At 39.6% G+C, this 22,500-nt stretch overlaps 1 protein-coding gene across 4 annotated transcripts in view; it reads left to right on the top strand.

The window, feature by feature from the left end:
* Positions 1-22,500, top strand: part of faf (ubiquitin carboxyl-terminal hydrolase-like faf) — a 264,269-nt gene that overhangs the window by 71,082 nt on the left and 170,687 nt on the right. For 3 of the 4 annotated variants that reach the window (XM_070093595.1, XM_070093594.1, XM_070093593.1), the window contains exon 26: positions 15,217-15,386. In XM_070093595.1, coding sequence (XP_069949696.1) covers positions 15,217-15,386 — 170 coding nt within the window. The remainder of the gene's footprint in view (positions 1-15,216; positions 15,387-22,500) is intronic. The other variant, XM_070093596.1, reaches the window with a different exon arrangement.

Below are 22,500 nucleotides of genomic sequence, written 5' to 3'. Positions count from 1 at the left end.
TTGAAGACTCTTAAGTTACATTCACTTGTTAGACGAAGAATGAGGGGAGACCTGATCGAAGTGTATAAGTGGAAGATAGGTATTAATAAAGGGGATATTAATAAGGTCTTGAGGATATCTCTCCAAGAGAGAACCTGCAGTAATGGATTTAAATTAGATAAGTTTAGATTTAGAAAGGACATAGGAAAGTATTGGTTTAGAAATAGGGTAGTTGATGAGTGGAACAGTCTACCTAGTTGGGTTATTGAGGCTAGGACTTCGGGTAGTTTCAAATTTAGGTTGGATAAGTACATGAGTGGGAGGGGTTGGATTTGAGTGGGACTTGCACATCAGAACTTATTTCTTGGGTAGCATTGAAAATTGGGTTGGGCATATATTTTGTTAGTGGTATGAATTGTAAAGGACCTGCCTAATATGGGCCAACAGGCCTCCTGCAGTGTTCCTCCTTTCTTATGTTCTTATCTGTTTACTTCACTTAATCTGAATCTCTAACCTATTTTCTTAGCTTCTGTCATTTTACTCTTTGCACAGCTTCATTCATACCCTGTACATCAAGGTAGGTTAATCTAATCCAGTAGATTTCTCTGTAACATACACAGATTCTCATTTTTTGCCTTTCATGACTTTCCTCAGTGTCCATCATCTTGGAATTGTTTTCCACTTATTGTGGAGGGGGGATTCATTCCTGGCAAGATTCGAAAACTTCATCTATGGCTTCCAGCTGCAAGTTTAGACTACGTACCTGCTTAAACTCGTTGCATTGAGAAAATGAAGAATATATTCGTCAGAGTTCTGTCTGCTTTTGACAGGATATATTTTAGTGTTGGTGAGCTGATTCACAGTTTTGTGACTATCCATCACTGGGATAGTTATCATGAAACATTATTGGGTAACAAGACTCCCAAGAATTTTGTCCAACTTACTGGATATCCCTCTTGGTTCCAGCATGACTAGGGCATGTTGTCGTGTTGCATTGCGCTTAGTGTCTGCGCACACTCAGACCAGTGATATCGTGCTTCCTTACTGTCTGGAAAAATGTTTTCCATTTGTGTGTATAATTATATAGCATACACAGTGTGAGCATGCTACAGATGCCTTTGGCAAAATCAGACTATTTCCATTCTTTTACTGAAAAAAAAAATATTTGCAACTCTTTTAATATTAAAAATTTAATTGTTGGGCATCTTGAACATGTTATTCATAGTGCATTGATTTAATTCTTGCCCCCATCAAGTCCTCAGGAACGTATGACAAATCCTTTGTAGACCTTTAAAATTAATATACATTATATCATAAGGATTTTTTTAACATATAGGCTGTTGCAACTAACTATGAGAAGTTACTCAGATAACATGGCTGGGATAGTGATGATTAACTATTTGTTCCAGCAAAAAGGAGAGAACTACTAATATGTCAAATGTGGTAATGAAATGTGATTGAGAATCAAATCCCTCTGAAATGCTACTGCTAACTTATCAGTTTTTCAGTAACTGTCAAAACTGATAATTGTTTTGCTCTCCCAATAGTGTATCCCTAATTTGTTTGTAGCCAATATACCACTCGAGTCTGTTCAATTAATGCATGTTTAGTAAATGAAAAAATAGGTCTATATTACTGTGCATACAGAAATTCTGTACTGGCATAGCAGTAACGAAACCAGCTAGGTAATGATTAAGATTGTGCTGATTAGATGCTTCTTACTCTTGGTCTATCCTGTGTAGTAGAATTTGGGAAAGAATAGTCAGTATTTTGATAATACAGTATAGATACAGCAGTGGCTTATTTCAGTGAAAAGGGGTATTAACCCTTTGACTGTCACAACCCCAAATCCTGAGATGTCTCCTGGTGTCGAAAATTTTTTGGAAAAAAAAAAAAAAAAAAAAATTATGAAATGATAGAGAATCTTTAACCGATGGTAATGACACCAAAAGAACGAAATTTGATGGAAAACATACGGAATTACGCTCTCGTGAAGTTAGTGACCTCTGCAATATTTACGAATTGGCGATTTCACCAACTTTGAGCCCTATTTTCGGCTAATTCCATTGTTCCAGTCGACCAAACTCATAGCTATTTCTTTAGAACTCCATTTGTTCTATCGAATGAGTACAAGAAACTGCCCATTTACCGAATTAAACTACCCAATAAAGTGGTCAGAAATTTGCAATTTGGCCAATTTCACACAAAATAAAAAATATGCCAATTTTAAAATAGGGTCCAGAATGAACAGTGCAGACATTCCTGGCTCTAAAATAACATTTTCTTTGTTCATCAGTCACGTCTCCAAGCCCCTCTGATATTACTCTTGCTTTCTATTTTTAATTTTTATTCAAACAAAAAATAGAAGATTTACTGTTATGCAGACTATTGCAATATTGTAATAATTGTATAAATAATGTCAACCCATTCATGACTGCATATTAAAATGACTACTTGGACATTTATTGGACAATGACATCATTTGTTTACTTTTGAACATCGGCAAAAATCAAATATTTCCCCTACTTTGAACTCCATTTCTATATATTTTCCATTCTATCAAATGAAACCAAGGAAACGAGAATACAACCATAAATACCATACGAAAATACACCACAAAGTCAGCGTTTTAATCCAAAAACACAGTTTTTTTTTTTTCTCATTATGCACTGTGTGCTGCAGGATTTTTTTATATGGTGCACACTGACCACAGAGATCCATTCTTTCACATGTGGGCCTACCAGCTTTCTCCTGCTTGATTTGAAGCCACTAGAATTTTTGAGTATATATACGTCGCACACGGTGGCTTGTAAGACGTATATATACGATTGAAACAGTCAAAGGGCTAAAAAGTTATGGGCTAATAATACAGTATAACCTCTATGCATGGACTCGGTTTCCACGGTTTTGGTTATCTGTGGTTTACCATGGCCTGAAAATAACCCTTAAATTTACTTAATAATGGCCACAAAGCACAAATGTGGTGATGGTGGCAGTTCTTCAAAGCCTAAGAGATGCTGGGAAGTGCTTCCCATCACTGAAAAAGTGATAATTCTCTACTTATTATGCATAATTTATCAGTTAAACTTTATCATAGGTATGTATGTAAACAAAAAAAAACAAATAGGGTTCATTGCTATCTATAGTTTTGGGTATCCACGGTAGATCTTGGAACGTATCCCCACCAGATAAGGGGGGGGGGGACTACTGTATTAAGTTTAAGACTTTATACCCACCACTGTGGGTGCCTTGATGCTAAATTGTGGATTTCATTTAAGGAATTGAAGCTATCCTTCCTTTGAATCATACCTGATTGTCACCCATTCTCCAGGCACCTTATGACCCATGTGTTTTAGCACTTTGTCATGAATATAATTCTTCATAGGTTTTTGCATTGGATAAGAGGTCCACCAGTTAGTTGGAAATGTAACTGAAAACTCAGTACAGTGAACCCTCTAACGGACTAATGGGGAGAGGTTTTTTTTGTGGCTGAAATTGCTGGAATCCGTTAAATGGAGACCTGTTAATGAGATGGTTTTACTTATAGGTCTTGTCAGCATGATTGATAATTGGTTTAAGATGGTTTGCAGTTATTCGTTATGGTTTACAGGTGTTGATCCCGATGCAGATACCATATATGAGAGTAGGATAGATAAATGTGTAGTGCAGGATGAGCATAGTAGAGGTAGGTACATAATAGTAAATTTTTTGAGAGTGCACCTGCAGTTTTTGATACTTTTGTTGCAGTGTCATTCAAGGGCTAAGCACATGTTGAAGAAGGAAAATGAAGAGCATAATTGCACCAACTGGAGCAGTTTGAATGTCGATAAATCTGCTTAAGGGAAGGAGACAGCTTCTGTATTTTTCTACATGTTTACTGAATGACAATGAATTATATCTGTTAGATCTTCCTATAATATTAAACAGTGTAGAGCTAACAATAAACATGTACTGTACAAAAAAGTATGAAGAAGTTTAAACAAGAAAACATAATTGCTTGGTTACTGACACGAAACAGGAGGCTTATCAGTACTGTTAGTCTTTCTCGACACAAACTGTACATTGCTGTATTTTTCCTACACAGCTGTCAATCATAATTATTAGTCCTTGCTATAATATTCAGTTGTGCAGTGTTAATTGCTGTATAAACTTGTTCAATTAAGTATTCCGAGCAAAACGAGCAAGTTTGGGTGAATACTGTATTAACCACCCTGAAAGTGAGAAGTGACTTGGGCAGAAATTTGAAACACTGGTGAAAGAGAACTCTGCATTTCTGTCTCAGTCAGAGACCCTTTTACTACTTCAGGCAGAAATATATAAGTTTCTCCTGTCTGTTTTTTTTATTTCTATACAATTGGCATCTAAATTTGCACAAATCAGTGCTCATGACATTTGATTCAAAGCGTTTACAAAATGCGTGAGGGAGGTAGTTCGGAGCCATTTATCTTTCTTGACACTAATATTTACATTCATTTAATCAGTTACAGTCTTTAGATCTTCCAGTAATCATCAATTCAATGCTAATTATAAATTTGCACATTGAAGCGAGGATTAGATTGTATTTATAAGAAATGTTCAACCCCCCAGATGTGGCGGTGCATCGTCTGCAGAAATTTCTCTCTCCCTGCCTCCCTCACCACGCCGCATCTTATCTTTGTACAGCTCCGTGTAGCAGGTGATTAGATCATTAATTCCTCTTGAAACTTTCTACTTTCTCGTTTTGAATCATTACCAGAGAAGATCTGCAAAATTTTATGTACAATATTGTAAAGGCTTTAGACATTAATTGCTTAGTCAAATGATGTGTGGGTGGGTATGAAGATGAAAGTCTCGAAAATGATGTATGAAATGCGTGCCAAGACAAACCGTACAGCAGATTTATAATTGAAGTGTAATTTTGATTCGTATCGGGTCATAAATCTCGTCTATGTTGGCTCAGTAACTAGTCAGAGGTTTAGGGAGCCCGTGTTCGTTTTGTGCTGCCACTGCTTCGGTCGTTGGTTTGTTTGCAGGAGACTAATTTCTGGTTTCATGTGCTATTGGAATCAATCCAAGTGAGTGGAGATATGTTGGTGCTCATGACAAATGAAGGTCCCAAGTACTGAAGGCAGGTGTGGAAACTGATCTGCTGTACACAGGTTTGCTTTACATCAGGCTTTCACAGTAGTGACTTTCTTGGCCAAGTAAAGGGTTACTTAACCCCTTAACAGTGGCATACCCTGAAATTAAATTTTGTGTGTGTTTAGCAAGATTCAGTTTTTTTTCTTACAGATTAAAATATTTCATTTTTATGAATCAGATAAGACTAATATGAGTGGAATGTGATCAGATTTTATGGTGTTAAAGTTGGTGAAAATTTGATAACTCTTCATGAACAGTGATGTGAATGCACAAGCTATATTTCCTTTTTAAAATAAAAAAAAAATACAATTTTTAAATCTTATTTTTTTTTGTTAACCCTTTGAAGGTCCAGACCCTTGATCTGAAACTTGTCCAAAGGGTTCAAGATTTAAAAAAAAAAAAATTGTTTTTATGAAATGATGAAGTTTTTTTCTAAGGGTAATAAAACAAAAATTATGAAATTTGATGGAAAATTGATGAAATTCTGCTATGGCAATATTTGCGCATTGGCGATTTTGCCCATTGTGTCCTATTTTAGGCCAATTACATTGTTCCAGTCGACCAAATTATTGGCTATTTTGCTAGTATGCCTTCCACTTTATCAACTGAGCACAAGAAACTGCCATATCCACTATTTCAGCTACCCAGTAAAGTGATAAGAAATTGGTAATTTGACCAGTTTCACACAAATTTTAAAATATTCCAATTTCAAAATAGGGTTCAAAATAAACAATGCAAGCATTCCTAGCAATAAAATAACATTTCCTCTGTTCATTAGTTACATTCCCAAGCTTTACACATGAATACCATTTTAATTTTTTATTTACACAAAGAATTTTTATTCACACCAAAAAAATAGAAGATATACTGTTATGTACCTCTTCAAGGGGGGCTCCTTGGTGTGGTGAAGAGGCTCTTCGTCTGAGGAATTAGACCTGTTGGTGTCCTTCCTCAGACTGAACCTAATTACCGCCCAATCCCCCCTTCCCTATCCCATCCTCCCCATCCTCCTTTTTTCCTTTCCTCCTCCTCCCCCCTGTCCCTCCCTTATTCCCTTCCTCTTTTTGGCCTTTGGAATTCTTCCCACAGGCCTACTGGTTCCTAGGTAGGGGGAAGGGTACCGGGGTCAATCCCATTCCATTGAGGTTCTTGGCGGTGGTGTAGTTTGCCGTGGAATCTGGATCGCCTGGGGATATCCCATTCCCTCTCCAGTCTTCCGGGGGGTGGCTTTAGGTATCTTTCGGGCGACGGGTGTATCTCTGGATGCCGCCTTTCAGATTCCGGGGGTGCTGGCCAAAGGAGGTATGCTTTGTGGCGGATATCCGGCCGCCCTCTCTCTTGTCCACCGAGGTAGCTTGGCAGATGTGAGGTTGCTATCCTGGATTGCTGGTTTACTGGCATGAAGGGTAGGGTATGGCATAGGTTCCATGCCGCATCTGCACTACTTGTGGTGTTGAGGTCCTCTTGGCCGTGGAGGGTGATTTCCGGCCCTTTCATTCCTACTAGGAACTATTCTGCCCTGTTCCCCCTTTTTCTTTTTTTTTTGTTTTTATTTTCTTTATTTTTTTTTCTTAAAAACAAAAAGAAAGAAGTAACCATGGAAGCCCTAGTCCATGAACCTGCTTCCCCTGGGCCCCTTACTGATACCGCACCTCGTTCTGACCCTGCCTCGTTTTTTGACCACTCTTTGGACACTCCTGATGCCCCTGTACCTCTTGGAAATAAATGGTATAAAATACCGACACAATGGCAATATAAACACAAATGCAGTATAATGTGATCCTTTATTGACTACGTTTCGCCCACACAGTGGGCTTTTTCAAGTCACAAACAGAACTACCTGGGGTGGAAGGAACGCGAGTATTTATAGTCCAGCTGAGGTCAGGTGAAGAATGCTGCATCTGATGATGTACCGAGTGGGGTTATAGAGTCTAAAAACTTGGGTAGCTTGGAAAGGAGATTTGATAAGTTGTGAGCAGACCTTCTACAGTGTTCTTATGTGGGATAGCGATGAAGAAGTTTCTTGGCAAGTGGTTCAGCTATGTTATAGAAGCCACTATTCTGGTTGAAGTTGTCGGATATAGAAATGAGTGATGATTCCAGGATTCTTCGGTATTGAGTGTTGTCTTCTGTGGCGATAAGTCTTGAGTTTCTGTAGTTTATCAAGTGGTTGTGTGAATTACGGTGTTGTACGCAGGCATTCCTTGTGTCGCAAGCAGGTCTGACGACACAAGGAATGCCTGCGTACAACACCGTAATTCACACAACCACTTGATAAACTACAGAAACTCAAGACTTATCGCCACAGAAGACAACACTCAATACCGAAGAATCCTGGAATCATCACTCATTTCTATATCCGACAACTTCAACCAGAATAGTGGCTTCTATAACATAGCTGAACCACTTGCCAAGAAACTTCTTCATCGCTATCCCACATAAGAACACTGTAGAAGGTCTGCTCACAACTTATCCAATCTCCTTTCCAAGCTACCCAAGTTTTTAGACTCTATAACCCCACTCGGTACATCATCAGATGCAGCATTCTTCACCTGACCTCAGCTGGACTATAAATACTCGCGTTCCTTCCACCCCAGGTAGTTCTGTTTGTGACTTGAAAAAGCCCACTGTGTGGGCGAAACGTAGTCAATAAAGGATCACATTATACTGCATTTGTGTTTATATTGCCCCTGTACCTCTTGCTGGTGCGGTTTCATCACCAGCTTCAGGCACCGGGGTCTCGACTGACTCCTCCGATTTATCTGACCTCCGCCCTCCTTTGACTGTGCTTCTGGCCTCTCCCTCTACGGTGCTGCAATTTTCGAATCGCCAGCCCGTCCCACGTCGGACCAACTCTGGTCCCACTTCTAAACGCCAACGACAATCTCCTGATGATGTTACTTCGTTACCTTCCCATTCTACTCGGGAAAAGACCGACACGTCATGCACTCCCTCTCCACGCTCAGTTTCGGACCACACAATGGACTAAATTCTTTACTTTAAGACCGACTTCTTCTGTTGCCTATCTTTCCGACCATAGTATTGGCAAAGTGCTCCTACGCCATGTTGGTAGAGATATTTCATTTCATACTCTCAAGAGCGGTACGCGCATTGTCACTGTCCAGAATGCTACCCAAGCTCATGATCTTTCTCTCCTTTCACATATCGATATTATTCCTATCACTATTGAAAAACATCATTCTCTCAATTCTTGTAGTGGTCCTATCATTCTGCCCCATACTGTAGTCCAACAGAATTTCCAGACATGTGGCAATGTGACATTCTTGAACAGCTGGAACTCCAGGATCTCCCAATCCTCAAAGTAGACACTTATGTCCTTCCTGCCCGCGGGCGGAGACGATACCCTTGCAATGTGGCTCGACTAACTTTCGACAGCCGTGAACTCCTGTCCTTTTGTTTATGTCGCAGGACATCGGTTACAAGTTTGAAAGGTGATCCCTACACTGCAACAGTGTAGAAATTGCTGGCGTTTTGGTCACCCAGTGAAATATTGCAGATCTATAGCTGAATGCCCAGTCTGTGGTGCCGACGACCATTCTAATAGGTCTTGCAGTCAACCTCCCTCTTGCCTTAATTGTCATGAGGTTCACCCTTTGTACTCTCGCCGTTGCCAGGTCTACTTACATGAGCGTGAAATCCGTTGCCTCAAAGAAGCAGAAGGTCTCCATTATGCTATACAGTTTCTCATCTCCGCCTCCAAGGGAGACTACACCGTGTTTCTTATTCTAATGTTTCAAAACGTCCCTCCCACTTCTGGGGTCCCATCTTCTGCAGCCTCCTCTGTTGTTACCCCTCCCATAGTCACTCCTGTATCTAATTCTTTTGCTGTCCTGGGCTCAGACGTCCCTACTTCATCACCTCAGTCTGTTCTGACATCTTCGAGTTCTCACTCACAAGCCCCGGTATCGACAAGATCTCGTACGACACCTACCAATCGCCCTTCTACTTCTCAGAAGTCCAAAAAATCCCCTTTGCTCAGATCTTCCTTGCCCCCTCCTTCCCTTTTTCTGCCCCCACATTTTATGTTTCCAGTCTCTATACCTGGTTCTTCTCCTCTCACTGGCTCTATTACAAGTGTGGAGGTTCACCCCCCTCCTCATTCTGTGCCTCTGTCCCCTGTCCCCTCCCAAGTCTCTCCCTCTTCTGCTGCCTCCCAAGTTTCTGCCTCTTCTGTCCTTACCTAGGCCGACCCCTACCCCGCCTTCCTTCTACTACAGATTAATACTCTCGAAGTCTTTGTTTTGTTTCATTCTCTCTACATGTCCGAACCACCTCAACCCCTCCTCAGCCCTCTGGATAATAGTTTTGGTTATCCCGCACCTCCTCCTAATTTCCAAACTACGAATTCTCTGCATTATATTCACACCACACATTGCCCTCAGACATGACATCTCCACTGCCTCCAGCCTTCTCCTTGTAGCAACATTCACCACCCATGCTTGACACCCATGTAAGAGCATTGGTATAATTATACTCTCATAAATTCCACTCTTTGCTTCTGTGGACAAAGTTCTTTGTCTCCTAAGTGCACCACTCACTATTTTCCCCTCATCAATTCTATGATTCACCTCATCTTTCAATAGACCCATCTGCTGAAACGTCCACTCCTAAATATCTGAAAACATTCACCTCCTCCATACTCTCCCTCCAATCTGATATCCAATCTTTCATTGCATAATTTTTTTGTTATCCTCATCATCTTACTCTTTCCTATATTCACTTTCAATTGTCTTCTTTTAGATACCTTACCAAACTCATCCACCAACCTCTGCAACTACTCTTCAGAATCTCCCAAAAGCAGTGTCATCATCAAAGAGCAACTGAGACAGCTCCCACTTGGTGTTAGATTCTTTATCTTTTAACCCAACACCTCTTGCCAACACCCGAGCATTCACTTTTCTTATATCCCCATCTATAAATATATTGAACAACCATAGTGAGAATGCACATCCTTGTCCAAAGCCTGCTTTTACTGGGAAATAATCTCCCTCTCTCCTACATACTCGAACCTAAGCTTCACTATCCTTGTAAAAACTCTTCACTACTTGAATAACCTACCTCCTATTCCATACATTTGCAACATCTGCCACATTGGCCCCTATCCACCCTGTCATATGCCTTTTCCAAATCCATAAATGCCACAAAAATCTCTCTACCCTTATCTAAATACTGTTCACCTATAAGTTGAATATCAAAATGGTATAAAATACCAACAGGTTGGTAGGTAAGACACAAAGGCAACATTTAGGCAACTTTATTCCGAAATGTTTCGCCTACATAGTAGGCTTCTTCAGTCGAGTACAGAAAGTAGGCAGGAGCAGTAGAGAGACGATGTAATCAGTCCATCACCCTTGAAGTCGTAGATTCGAGGTTGTCAGTCCCTCAGCCTGGAGAAGTTCTGTTCCAAAGTCTGGAACTAACTGAAGATCAAGCGACAATGCTGAGACTTAAATACTGCTGGAAGGAGAGGTGCAGAGGAGACAACACCTTGGATAACTTTCTCAAGTGAGAATTGTTTGATCTGAGAGGGAAGTGACCTCTCAGTGGCTACATTCTCACTGCTACTCTTCACCGTCTCTACTGCTCCTGCCTACTTTCTGTACTCAACTGAAGAAGCCTACTGTGTGGGCGAAACGTTTTGGAATAAAGTTGCCTAAATATTGCCTTTGTGTCTTACCTACCAACCTGTCGGTGTTTTATACCATTTTGGTATTCGCTCTGTCAGACACTGCAACACAATGGCATCTTGGTACAGAAGAGAAAACACCTTGGACAACTTTCTCAAGTGAGAATTGTTTGATCTGAGAGGGAAGTGACCTCTCAGTGGCTACATTCTCACTACTACTACTCTGCACCTCTCCTTCCGACAGTATTTAAGTCTCAACACTATCGCTTGATCTTCAGTTAGTTCCAGACTTTGGAACAGAACTTCTCCAGGCTGAGGGACTGACAACCTCGAATCTACGACTTCAAGGGTGATGGACTGATTACATCGTCTACTGCTCCTGCCTACTTTCTGTACTTGACTGAAGAAGCCTCCTGTGTAGGCGAAACGTTTCGGAATAAAGTTGCCTATGTCTCTTACCTACCACCTATATGTTTCACTTGGTGTACACACCCCCTACCTTTCCTAAAGTCTCCTTTTTCATCTGTCTTACTCTTAATTCTTTCAATAATAACTCTACCATACATCAGATAGTTGTTATAATTGTTTAAAGGTGTAATACTGCTTAAAACATGGATATAAGTCACATTGTTTGGATTTTCCAAGGTTAATTATTCAGGTTCAAAGGAATATCCTGGGTTATATAAGCATAATGTAATTTGTTTCTATAACATGGGCATCTTACTGACAAAGAGAATGAAATGTGTTCGATTGTAAATAATTATTTTCTCTCGGTTTTTACACAGGAAGACACTAATAATATTCCGGTAATTAATTTTTATAGTGGATCAGAAGAAGATAAATTATGTAACATCACAGTCACTAGTGAAATGGTTGTGAAGCAGATAGACCGACTGAAGCAAAATAAGTCACTGGGTCCTGATGAGGTTTTTTCAAGGGTTCTAAAGGAATGCAAAATGGAAGTCTGTGAACCATTAACTAATATTTTTAATTTATCTCTTCAAACAGGTGTAGTGTCTGATATGTGGAAGATGGCTAATGTAATTCCTATTTTCAAAACAGGGGACAAGTCGTTACCGTCAAATTACCGCCCAATAAGCCTGACCTCAATTGTAGGCAAATTACTAGAGTCAATTATAGCTGAGATTATAAGAAGCCATCTCGATAAGCATAGCTTGATTAATGATACTCAGCATGGATTCACAAGAGGCCGGTCTTGTCTAACTAATTTATTAACTTTCTTCAGTAAAGCTTCTGAGGCTGTTGACCACGATAAAGAATTTGATATTATTTACTTAGATTTTAGTAAGGCATTTGGTAGAGTTCCGCACCAAAGACTGTTGAAGAAAGTAGCAGCTTATGGCATTGGGGGAAGGGTGCTCTCTTGGATCGAATCATGGCTCACAGACAGGAAGCAAAGAGTGTCTATAAATGGGGTTAAATCCGAGTGGGGATCAGTAACAAGTGGCGTTCCACAGGGATCAGTCTTGGGCCCGTTGTTGTTTATAATATATATCAATGATCTTGATGAAGGAATTACTAGTGATATGAGCAAATTCGCCGATGACACGAAGATAGGTAGGATAATTGATTCAAACGTAGATGTTAGGGAACTTCAGGAGGATTTAGACAAACTCTATTCTTGGTCAGAAAAGTGGCAGATGCAGTTCAATGTAGATAAATGCAAGGTTCTGAAGCTCGGGAGTGTCCATAACCCTAGCACTTACAAGTTAAATAATGTAGAACTTAGCCATACAGATTGCGAAAAGGACTTGGGGGTTATGGTAAGCAGCAACCTTAAACCAAGACAGCAATGCCTAAGCGTACGTAATAAGGCAAATAGATTACTGGGATTTATATCAAGAAGTGTAAGCAACAGAAGTCCAGAGGTCATACTGCAGCTTTATACATCATTAGTAAGGCCTCACCTAGATTATGCAGCTCAATTCTGGTCTCCATATTACAGAATGGACATAAATTCGTTAGAAAACATTCAGCGTAGGATGACTAAATTAATACATAGCATTAGAAATCTTCCTTATGAAGAAAGATTGAAGACTCTTAAGTTACATTCACTTGTTAGACGAAGAATGAGGGGAGACCTGATCGAAGTGTATAAGTGGAAGATAGGTATTAATAAAGGGGATATTAATAAAGTCTTGAGGATATCTCTCCAAGAGAGAACCCGCAGTAATGGATTTAAATTAGATAAGTTTAGATTTAGAAAGGACATAGGAAAGTATTGGTTTGGAAATAGGGTAGTTGATGAGTGGAACAGTCTACCTAGTTGGGTTATTGAGGCTAGGACTTTGGGTAATTTCAAATTTAGGTTGGATAAGTACATGAGTGAGAGGGGTTGGATTTGAGTGGGACTTGCACATCAGAGCTTATTTCTTGGGTAGCATTGAAAATTGGGTTGGTCAAATGCTTGTTAGTGGGATGAATTGTAAAGGACCTGCCTAGTATGGGCCAACAGGCCTGCTGCAGTGTTCCTCCTTTCTTATGTTCTTATGTTAACACCTGTGTGCCTTCAAGATCACTGGAAAAATGTGTATTTACAAGGACATCTTATATTAGTTGTTTTGAAACATGGCAATAAGTTGCATTGTTTGACCATCTTGAGTTAATTTAGGTTAAATCTATACAGTATGCTTTTTAGCTGAATTCCACTGTTAGTATCATGAAATCTTAATAAATGTGGAATGAATAAGATGTATTTATGAATATTCCACACCCTGTTTGCTGGTAAGGAAGTTGTTGGTTAAACAATAGATCCTGGTTTCATTGTTTACTTATACTAGTTAGGCAGTGTTAACCATGATGCACTGCTTGGCCCCACCTGGTCTTGGATTTTTTTTTTCAAGGCAAGAGGACATTATAGGACACCCAAATAGTTTGCTGAGGTCAAAAGTATTGGCAGGTGTGATTTAAAAACAAAAATTCTTTCTTGTAATGGTAGAGAATCTTTTTATGAAGGCAATGGCACCAAAAATTGAAATTTTATAGGAAAACCTATGGAATTATGCAGGCACAAAGTTGGTGGTCTGGGTGTAATTGATGTTTTGGCAATGTTCAATTTGTCTTATTTTAAGCCAATTACATTGCTTAATTGGACCAAATTCCTACATATTTTGCTAGTATGCTTTTGTTCTGTTGATCGGGTGCAAGAAACCACCCATTCAACTATCAGAACAACTTTATAAAGTCCACATGAGTTGGTAATGTGGTAAATTTTACACACAAATTTCAGTTTAAATCCAAAGTCCAAAATAAGCACTGTAGGTAGTCCAGCCACCAAAGGAACCTGTCCTCTGTTCATTAATCTCATCCCCTAGTCTCTCCTATATAACACTTGCCCCCTTTTTTTGAGCTCAAAATTAAATTTTACCATGTTTCTCTGATAAACTATGAGAATGATTGGTTATGGTTTCAGAAACAGCCAGTAAAACCATATAAAACACCCTAGAAGACACCTAAAAGTCACTGTTTTAAACCAAACACAAGGTCAGAGGTTTGCTTTTCTCATCGTGGACTACATGGGGCAGGATTTTTGTTTATACTGTTCACTCGCTGCACTTAACCATTCTCTTGCATCTATGTAAAAATTTATTGCTCACAGGATCAGTAACGTAGGCATATGAATAAGATAGCAAAAGGGTTAATGAGAGGGACTTGATGAGCATTACTGATGAACAGGAATATAATGAAGACTATTTTCTCTTGATTGGGCATAAGGTATTCAACTGATGCGTTGATACCTACTTGAAAATTCTGCTCTTCTGTGTAGCATGTAGATTTTCACTGACTGTGATGCACATTTTAAAAGCATGCCCTAGGCTGCATTGACATTTTTAGGGAAATCTGTGGAATTGACATTTCTCACATCTTGAACCCTGCCTTAGCCATCCCACATACCTTCAGATCTTACCCCTGATACTCCTTCACTTATAAAATCATTACTGAACTTCTACAGCATAAAAACTTCTTGATGCGTACTCGCCCATTTGCATAATTGAAGAGAGAAGAGGTGAAGAAGCATTTTTATTGAAGGCTAATTTCTGTTGTTTCTCTCTCGAGGTGTTAGGCTTGAAGATGGGTATTGGAGCTATGATGAATTTTTTGGCCATGGAGGTAACTGAAACCTAATTAACTTTTATTATAATGTACACTAATTGCAATATTTCTCCACAATTTTGTTACTGGAAGATTGATGTATGCTGCAGACAAGCTACATTTGCTAGTTAAAATAATGGATAATCATCATGGTAAATTTTATTCTATATTCTGTTTAATTTCAGACATATAAAACTAACAGATGATAGTTTTAGAATAGTAATCCACCACAGGGTTCTTCCAAAATAAATGTACTACATATTTTTGTACTGGTGAGTAGCTATGCACTTCATAAGCTACATTTACTGTTTACAAGAAATTTTATATTGCTGTATTTGTATTTTTTCTTTCTCCAGGTGCCAGTAGCTTAACAGCCTCCACTCATACACAAGCTCTGGTGCTACAAGAAGCTCTCCACCACATTCCTAATCCTGCTTCAGATTGCATGGTGCGGAATGTGGCTTCTCGTCTTGCTCAATCACTTCACGACCAGGTCACTATCACATCATGCCTCTGGGCTCACTTTGTAAGATCACAGGGAATTGTGCATGTATGCTGAATTCATTGACTAATCACAATTTTTTCTTTGTGAAGATTAATTGCAGTAATTAGAATTGATTTTTTTTGTGACTAAAGAACTAATATTTTTGTAATTAAGGTATACATTTTGTTTTGCCCTTTTGTTTGTCTAATTTTAAGTAATGGTAGACAGCAACCATTTGGGGAGGTACTACCATCCCACCAAGTGAGTGTAAAAAGGAAGTCTGTTTTACATGATGGTAGGAATGCTGGTCTCTCTTTTCTGTCTCGTAAACATGCAAGATTTCAGGTATGTCTTGCTACTACTACTTACACTTAGGTCACACTACACATGCATGTACACATGTATGTATACACACTCATCTGAGTTTTCTTTGATTTTGTCTTAATAGTTCTTGTTCTTATTGCTTTTCCTTTCATATCCATGGGGAAGTGGAATAAGAATCTTTCATCTGTAAGCCACGCATGCTGTAAAAGTCGACTAAAATGCCGGGAACAATGGGCTAGTAACCCCTTTTCCTGTATAGCTTACTAAAAAGAAAAAAAAAAGTCAGATTGGGATGTTTGAATGTGTGTGGATGCTGTGCGAATGATAAGAAAGAGATGATTGTGGATGTTATGAATGAGAAGAAGTTGGATGTCCTGGCTTTAAGTGAAACAAGGCTGAAGGGGGTAGGAGAGTTTCAGTGGGGAGAAATAAATGGGATTAGGTCAGGGGTTTCAAGTAGAGTTAGAGCTAAAGGAGTAGTAGCAATAATGTTGAAGGATAAGTTATGGCAGGAAAAGAGGGAATATAAATGTATAAATTCAAGGATTATGTGGTGTAAAATAAGGGTTGGATGTGAAAAGTGGGTTATAGTAAGCGTTTATGCACCGGGAGAAAGAAGTGTATAGGAGAGTACTTGTGGTTGGGGATCTCAGTGCTAAAGTGGGTAAAAATATTGTGGAGGGAGTAGTAGGTAAATTTGGGGTGCCAGGGGTAAATGAAGATGGGGAGCCTTTAATTGAGCTATGTGTAGAAAGAGGTTTGGTAATAAGTAATACATACTTTATGAAAAAGAGGATAACTAAGTATACAAGGTATGATATAGGACCTAATGAAAGTAGTTTGTTAGATTATGTATTGGTGGATAAAAGGTTGATGGGTAGGCTGTAGGATGTACATGTTTATAGAGGGGCAATGGATATATCACATCATTATTTAGTTATAGCTACAGTTAGAGTAAGAGGTAGATGGAACAAAAGGAAAATGGCAACAGCAAGTAAGAGAGAGGTGAAAGTGTATAAACTAAGGGAGGAGGAAGTTTGGATGAGATATAAGCAACTGTTGGCAGAAAGGTGGACTAGTGCAAGTATGAATAGTTAGGGGGGTTGAAGAGGGTTGGGGTAGTTTTAAAAATGCAATATTAGAATGTGGGGTAGAAGTTTGTGGCTATAGGAGGGTGGGTGCAGGGTGGAATTATGAAGTAAATGGTGTGATAAAAGAAAAAGGTAGCTTATGAGAGGTTTTTACAAAGCAGAAGTATTATAAGAAGAGAAGAGTATATGGAAAGTAAAAGAAAGGGGAAGAGAGTGGTGAGAGAGTGCAAAAGGAGAGCAGATGATAGTGGGAGAGGCACTGTCAAGAAATTTTGCTGAAAATAAGAAACAAAATTGGAGTGAGAAGTTCAGAAAGCCTAGGGAATGACTGGATTTGTCAGTTAAAAACAGAGTAGGTGAGTTAGTTGATGGGGAACTGGAGGTATTGAGTAGATGGCAGGAATATTTTGAGGAACTTTTAAATGTCAATGAAGAAAGGGAGGTGGTAATTTCATGCACTGGCCAGGGAGGTATAACATATTTTAGGAGTGAAGAGGAGGAGGATGTGGGGGGAGGCATTATGTAGAATGAAAGGGGGTAAAGCAGCTGGAACTGACGGGATCATGACAGAAATGCTAAAAGCAGAGGGGGGGGGGGGGTATAGTGTTGGAGTGGTTGGTATTTTTGTTTAATGTATGAAATAAGGAAAGGTACCTAGGGACTGGCAGAGAGTATGTATAGTTCCTTTATATTAAGGAAAAGGGGACAGATGAGATTGTAAAAATTATAGGGGAATAAGTTTCCTTATTTTTTTTCTTTTTAGTAGGCTATATGGGAAAAGGGGTTACTAGCCCATTCTTCCTGGCATTTTAGTTGACTTTTACAACACGCATGGCTTACGGAGAAAAGATTCTTATTCCACTTCCCCATGGATATGAAAGGAAAAACAATAAGAACAAGAACTATTAAGATAAAATCAAAGAAAACTTAGATGAGTGTGTGTATATATAAACGTTTACATGTATGTGTAGTGTGACCTAAGTGTAAGTAGAAGTGCCAAGACGTACCTGAAATCTTGCATGTTTATGAGACAGAAATAAAGACACCAGCAATCCTACCATCATGTAAAACAAATACAAGCTTCCTTTTGACATTCGCTTGGTAGGACAACACTAGCGTATTTTCTTTTTGGGTATTTTCTTTCTTTTTGGGTCACCCTTCCTTGGTGGGTGACAACTGACATGTTGAAAAAAGAAAAAAGTGTACCGAGTATACCAGGTAAAGTGTATGGTAAGGTTATTATTGAAAGAATTAGCGGTAAGACAGAGAGTAGGATTGCAGATGAGCAAGGAGGCTTTAGTGGGTAGTTGATGTGTAGATCGTGTTTACATTGAATCATACATGTGAACAGTAGTTAAAGGAAGGTTTTTATGAGGATAATGAGGCTTGGGTTAGGATGTGTTGGAGAGAGGGAGATTACTTCCCGGTAAAAGTAGGTCTTAGACAAGGATGTGTAATGTCACCATGGTTGTTTAATATATTTATAGATGGGGTTGTAAAAGAAGTAAATGCTAGGTTGTTGGAGAGAAGGGTGGGATTAAATTATGGTGAATCAAGTACAAAATGGGAGTTGATACAGTTACTTTTTACTGATGATACTGTGCTTATGGGAGATTCTAAAGAAAAATTGCAGAGGTTAGTGGACAAGTTTCGGAGGGCGTGTAAAGGTAGAAAGTTGAAAGTGAACATAGGTAAGAGTAAGGTGATGGATGTCACATTGGAGAGAGGGAGTATGGAAGAGGTGAATGTTTTCAGATATTTGGGAGTTGACTTGTGGGCGGGTGGGTTTATGAAGGATGAGGTTAACCATAGAATTGATGAAGGAAAAAAGGTGAGGGGTGCGTTGAGGTGTCTGTAGAGACAAAAAAACATTATCCATTGAAGCAAAGAAGGGAATGTACGAAAGTATGGTGGTATCAACACTTATATGGGTGTGAAGCTTGGGTTGCAAATGATGCAGCAAGGAGGCAGCTGGAGGCAGTGGAGATGTCTTGTCTGAGGGCAATGTGTGGTGTAAATATTTTGCAGAGAATTCGGAGTGTGGAAATTAGGAGGTGCGGAGTTACTAAAAGTATTAGTCAGAGGGCTGAAGAGGGGTTGTTGAGGTGGTTTGGTCATTTAGAGAGAATGGATCAAAGTAGAATGACTTGGAGAGTGTGTAAATCTGTAGGGTAAGAAAGGCAGGGTAAGGGTCGTCCTTGAAAAGGTTGGAGGGAGCGGGTAAAGGAGGTTTTGTGGGTGAGGGGCTTGGACTTCCAGCAAGCATGTGTGAGCGTGTTAGATAGAAGTGAATGGAGTCTAATGGTTTTTGGGACCTGATGAGCTGTTGGAGTGTGAGCAGGGTAATATTTTGTGAAGGGATTCAAGGAAACCAGTTAGCCAGACTTGAGTCTTGGAAATGGGAAGTTCAATGCCTGCACTTTAAAGGAGGGGTTTGGGATATTGGTAGTTTGGAGGGACTTCTAAACTGTCATATCTGAATGCCTCTGCAAAGACAGTGATTGTATGAGTGAGGTGAAATTGTTGAATGATGATGAAAGTATTTTCTTTTTGGGGATTTTTTCATTTTGGGTCACCCTGCCTCGGTGGGAGACGACCGATGTGTTTAAAAAAAAAATTATGCTATTCTGATGGGAGCGTTTTCTGTTCCTGTCTAAAATTATTTTGGGTTCTCTATGAACATTTGTTCTTTTTTTTTGTTGTTGTTGTTGGGGGCAATTTCCTACCAAGGTTGGGGTGACATAAAGGAAGACAAGTTGAGCATTACTCATTCTCAGGCTGTCCTAATAGAAGTGCACAGCACTTCCTACCTCCAGAAGTCAAGCCTGGCTGACTAGTATTCCTGAATCCCTTCTTAGCTTTCATACTGGAGATAATTTAGTTTGTAAATTTTTGTTTGGTTCTATATCTAAAGCATTTAAACTTTGCCTCACAGGCAGGATTAGTCTTGTCTTCACCTTATGCACATACAAAAATGTCATGTATCTTTTACCAGAGTATGTTCGGTATGCGTACATCTCTATTTTTCCATTTTTCTTGATCGTTCTTGCAGGTATAATTCTTTACAATTTAGGAGGCCTGGTGTGAGCCCGGTTTGTTAGTGGCAACTGAGAATCATTAACAGATGCAGTGAATCTTGAAGTAACAGGGCAACAAATTGTGTTTCAGTTGCAGTATAACCAAAGAAAAAATCCATTAGTGCTTACTCCAGTGCTACATAAGTGGGAAGTACAATAAGCCATTTTCAATTCTCTTGCATTGTCAGAACATCCAGGTGTTGACATGTTCACTATCTGGGAATATTACATTGACCCATTATTTGTCTACCAGTTTCCATATTTGTTAGCTGTTGCACTGAAACCAATATCATTAGAATGCTTAGTCTGCTTCTTTATCCCTTTATATACTCATTTTAAAGGGAGTAGTGTCATTTACTTTAAAGTTACATTCATTCGTCTTTATTACTCTAGTGTTTGATCCAACTTTGGTTTCTGGTATAAAAGAGAACAGTCAAAGAGAAGATGTACCTTGGGCACAAGCATCTGACAAAAGTCAGTCTAGGGACCTAGGCAGAATTCAGTATTATTCACTACAGTGTCACATATGATGTTCAGCTAGTTGGGGATCCCCCTAATTTAACCTCTGAGGAGTCTTATGTGGGGTAGTTCATCATCATGTAGTCTCTGTAATAAGAGTATAAGACTGAGTTGCATGGTTTTAATTTGTCACTGAGGATGATACACATTCTACATTAGGGACTCAGTGGATGTTTGTGGAATTGTATTAAACTCTTCTTATTCAGAAGTATGCATTATGGATGTTTGTGGAATTGTATTAAACTCTTCTTATTCAGAAGTATGCATTATGCTGTTTCATTTGATTATTTCAGTCCAAACACCTCTGAAAAACAAAATAACATTGAATTGATGTTTTGAGAAACATCCATGACCACTAAAACAAATTCTTGAACGACCATTAAGAGTGATAGTGGAACATTCTCATCCTTGTATATGCCTTCCGTAACACCACCAGAATCTGCATGGTACACAAATGGTAATTTTTCTCTACCATCACATCTTGCAGAATAGTAGTATGTTGGGTGTAACACTAAAAATTGCTTGACATTTTTTTCTCTGCTAAGTATGAAACGATGAATTATGTGCATTTACTATTATAAGGTTTTCATCTTTATGGATTTCTGCCACTAAACTTGGTACCGTTTGTATTTCCAATATTTGTCACTGTAGCTTGAAGCTATTCTTTTACAGATTATTTCCTCTTCCCTCTTCCTCTCTCTCTCTCTCTCTCTGTCTCTCTCTGTCTCTCTCTCTGTCTCTCTCTCTGTCTCTGTCTCTGTCTCTGTCTCTGTCTCTGTCTCTCTGTCTCTCTCTGTCTCTCTCTCTCTGTCTCTGTCTCTCTCTGCCTCTCTCTCTCTCTGCCTCTCTCTCTCTCTCTCTCTCTCTCTCTCTCTCTCTCTCTCTCTCTCTCTCTCTCTCTCTCTCTCTCTCTCTCTCTCTTCTCTCTCTCTCTCTCTCTCTCTCTTCTCTCTCTCTCTCTCTGTCTCTCTCTCTCTCTCTGTCTCTCTCTCTCTCTCTCTCTGTCTCTCTCTCTCGCTCTGTCTCTCTCTCTCTGCCTCTCTGTCTCTGTCTCTGTCTGTCTCTGTCTGTCTCTGTCTGTCTCTGTCTCTGTCTCTGTCTCTGTCTGTCTCTGTCTGTCTCTGTCTGTCTCTGTCTCTGTCTGTCTGTCTGTCTGTCTGTCTGTCTGTCTGTCTCTCTCTCTCTCTCTCTCTCTCTCTCTCTCTCTCTCTCTCTCCCTTTGTCTCTCTCTCTCTCTGTCTTTCTCTTTTTCTCTCTTTTTCTCTTTCTTTCTTTTTTTTTTTTTATTACACAGGGTTTGACAAGGTTAAGGATCCCTAGCTTTATTGACAGCTATTTACAGGTTAAGGATTCCTAACTTTATTGGCAAGCTAAGAGCTGTTACCTACATCAGCTCATTTGAAAGCATTTTTATTGTTATGAGACATACAAGTAGGAAACAGGATGAAGTTGGAGCCATCTGTGGGCCAGCATTTTCATTTGATCAACTGACTTTATCTCGTTGACATCATTATGCTGTACGAATGTGTTCCATACTCTAGTCATCCTGGGTATGTATGATCTCAATTGGAGTGATGTTTTGGAGAAGGGTACAGCCAGAGTGAAGTTGCTGCTTTCTGCCCGTCTTGTGGCATAAAAGCTTGTTTCACGCTGTCCTCGAAGTGGATCCAAGTGTGGTATTTTGACAATATTGGCCTTGTACATAACAGTAAGGCCACCCACATCCCTCCTATGTTGAAGGCTCTGCTGAAATGACAGATCTATCCAGGATGGGTCCAGGCGAGAGATGAGGCATCTTGCTCTGTTCTCTACTCTGTCAAGCAGTGCCCAGATGAGAGGGGGGGCAGGCAAACCAAGAAAGTGGAGCATACTGAAGGTGCGGAGCGATGCTGTGCCTTGTACAGGATCTTGCAACCCCTACTGTCAAGCAGATGGGAGATCGGCGAAGTGCTGTAAGCTTCCTGGCTGCCTTGTTTGCAAGATTTACAACATGGTTCTTCATGGTTAGTTTGGAGTCAAATTTCACCCCAAGGATATCAACTTCTTCTCCAGGTGCCAACATCCTCCCATTCATCCTACTACTGCACCAGCATTACCATCATGGTGCCTAGAGCGATCATCATTTGTGTTTTCTCAGGTGCAAAT

Source organism: Cherax quadricarinatus, chromosome 43, assembly GCF_038502225.1.
Source record: "Cherax quadricarinatus isolate ZL_2023a chromosome 43, ASM3850222v1, whole genome shotgun sequence".
NCBI classification, from domain to species: domain Eukaryota; kingdom Metazoa; phylum Arthropoda; class Malacostraca; order Decapoda; family Parastacidae; genus Cherax; species Cherax quadricarinatus.
The sequence above is the reverse complement of the archived record's forward strand: the minus strand, read 5'-3'. Positions and strand labels throughout refer to the sequence as shown.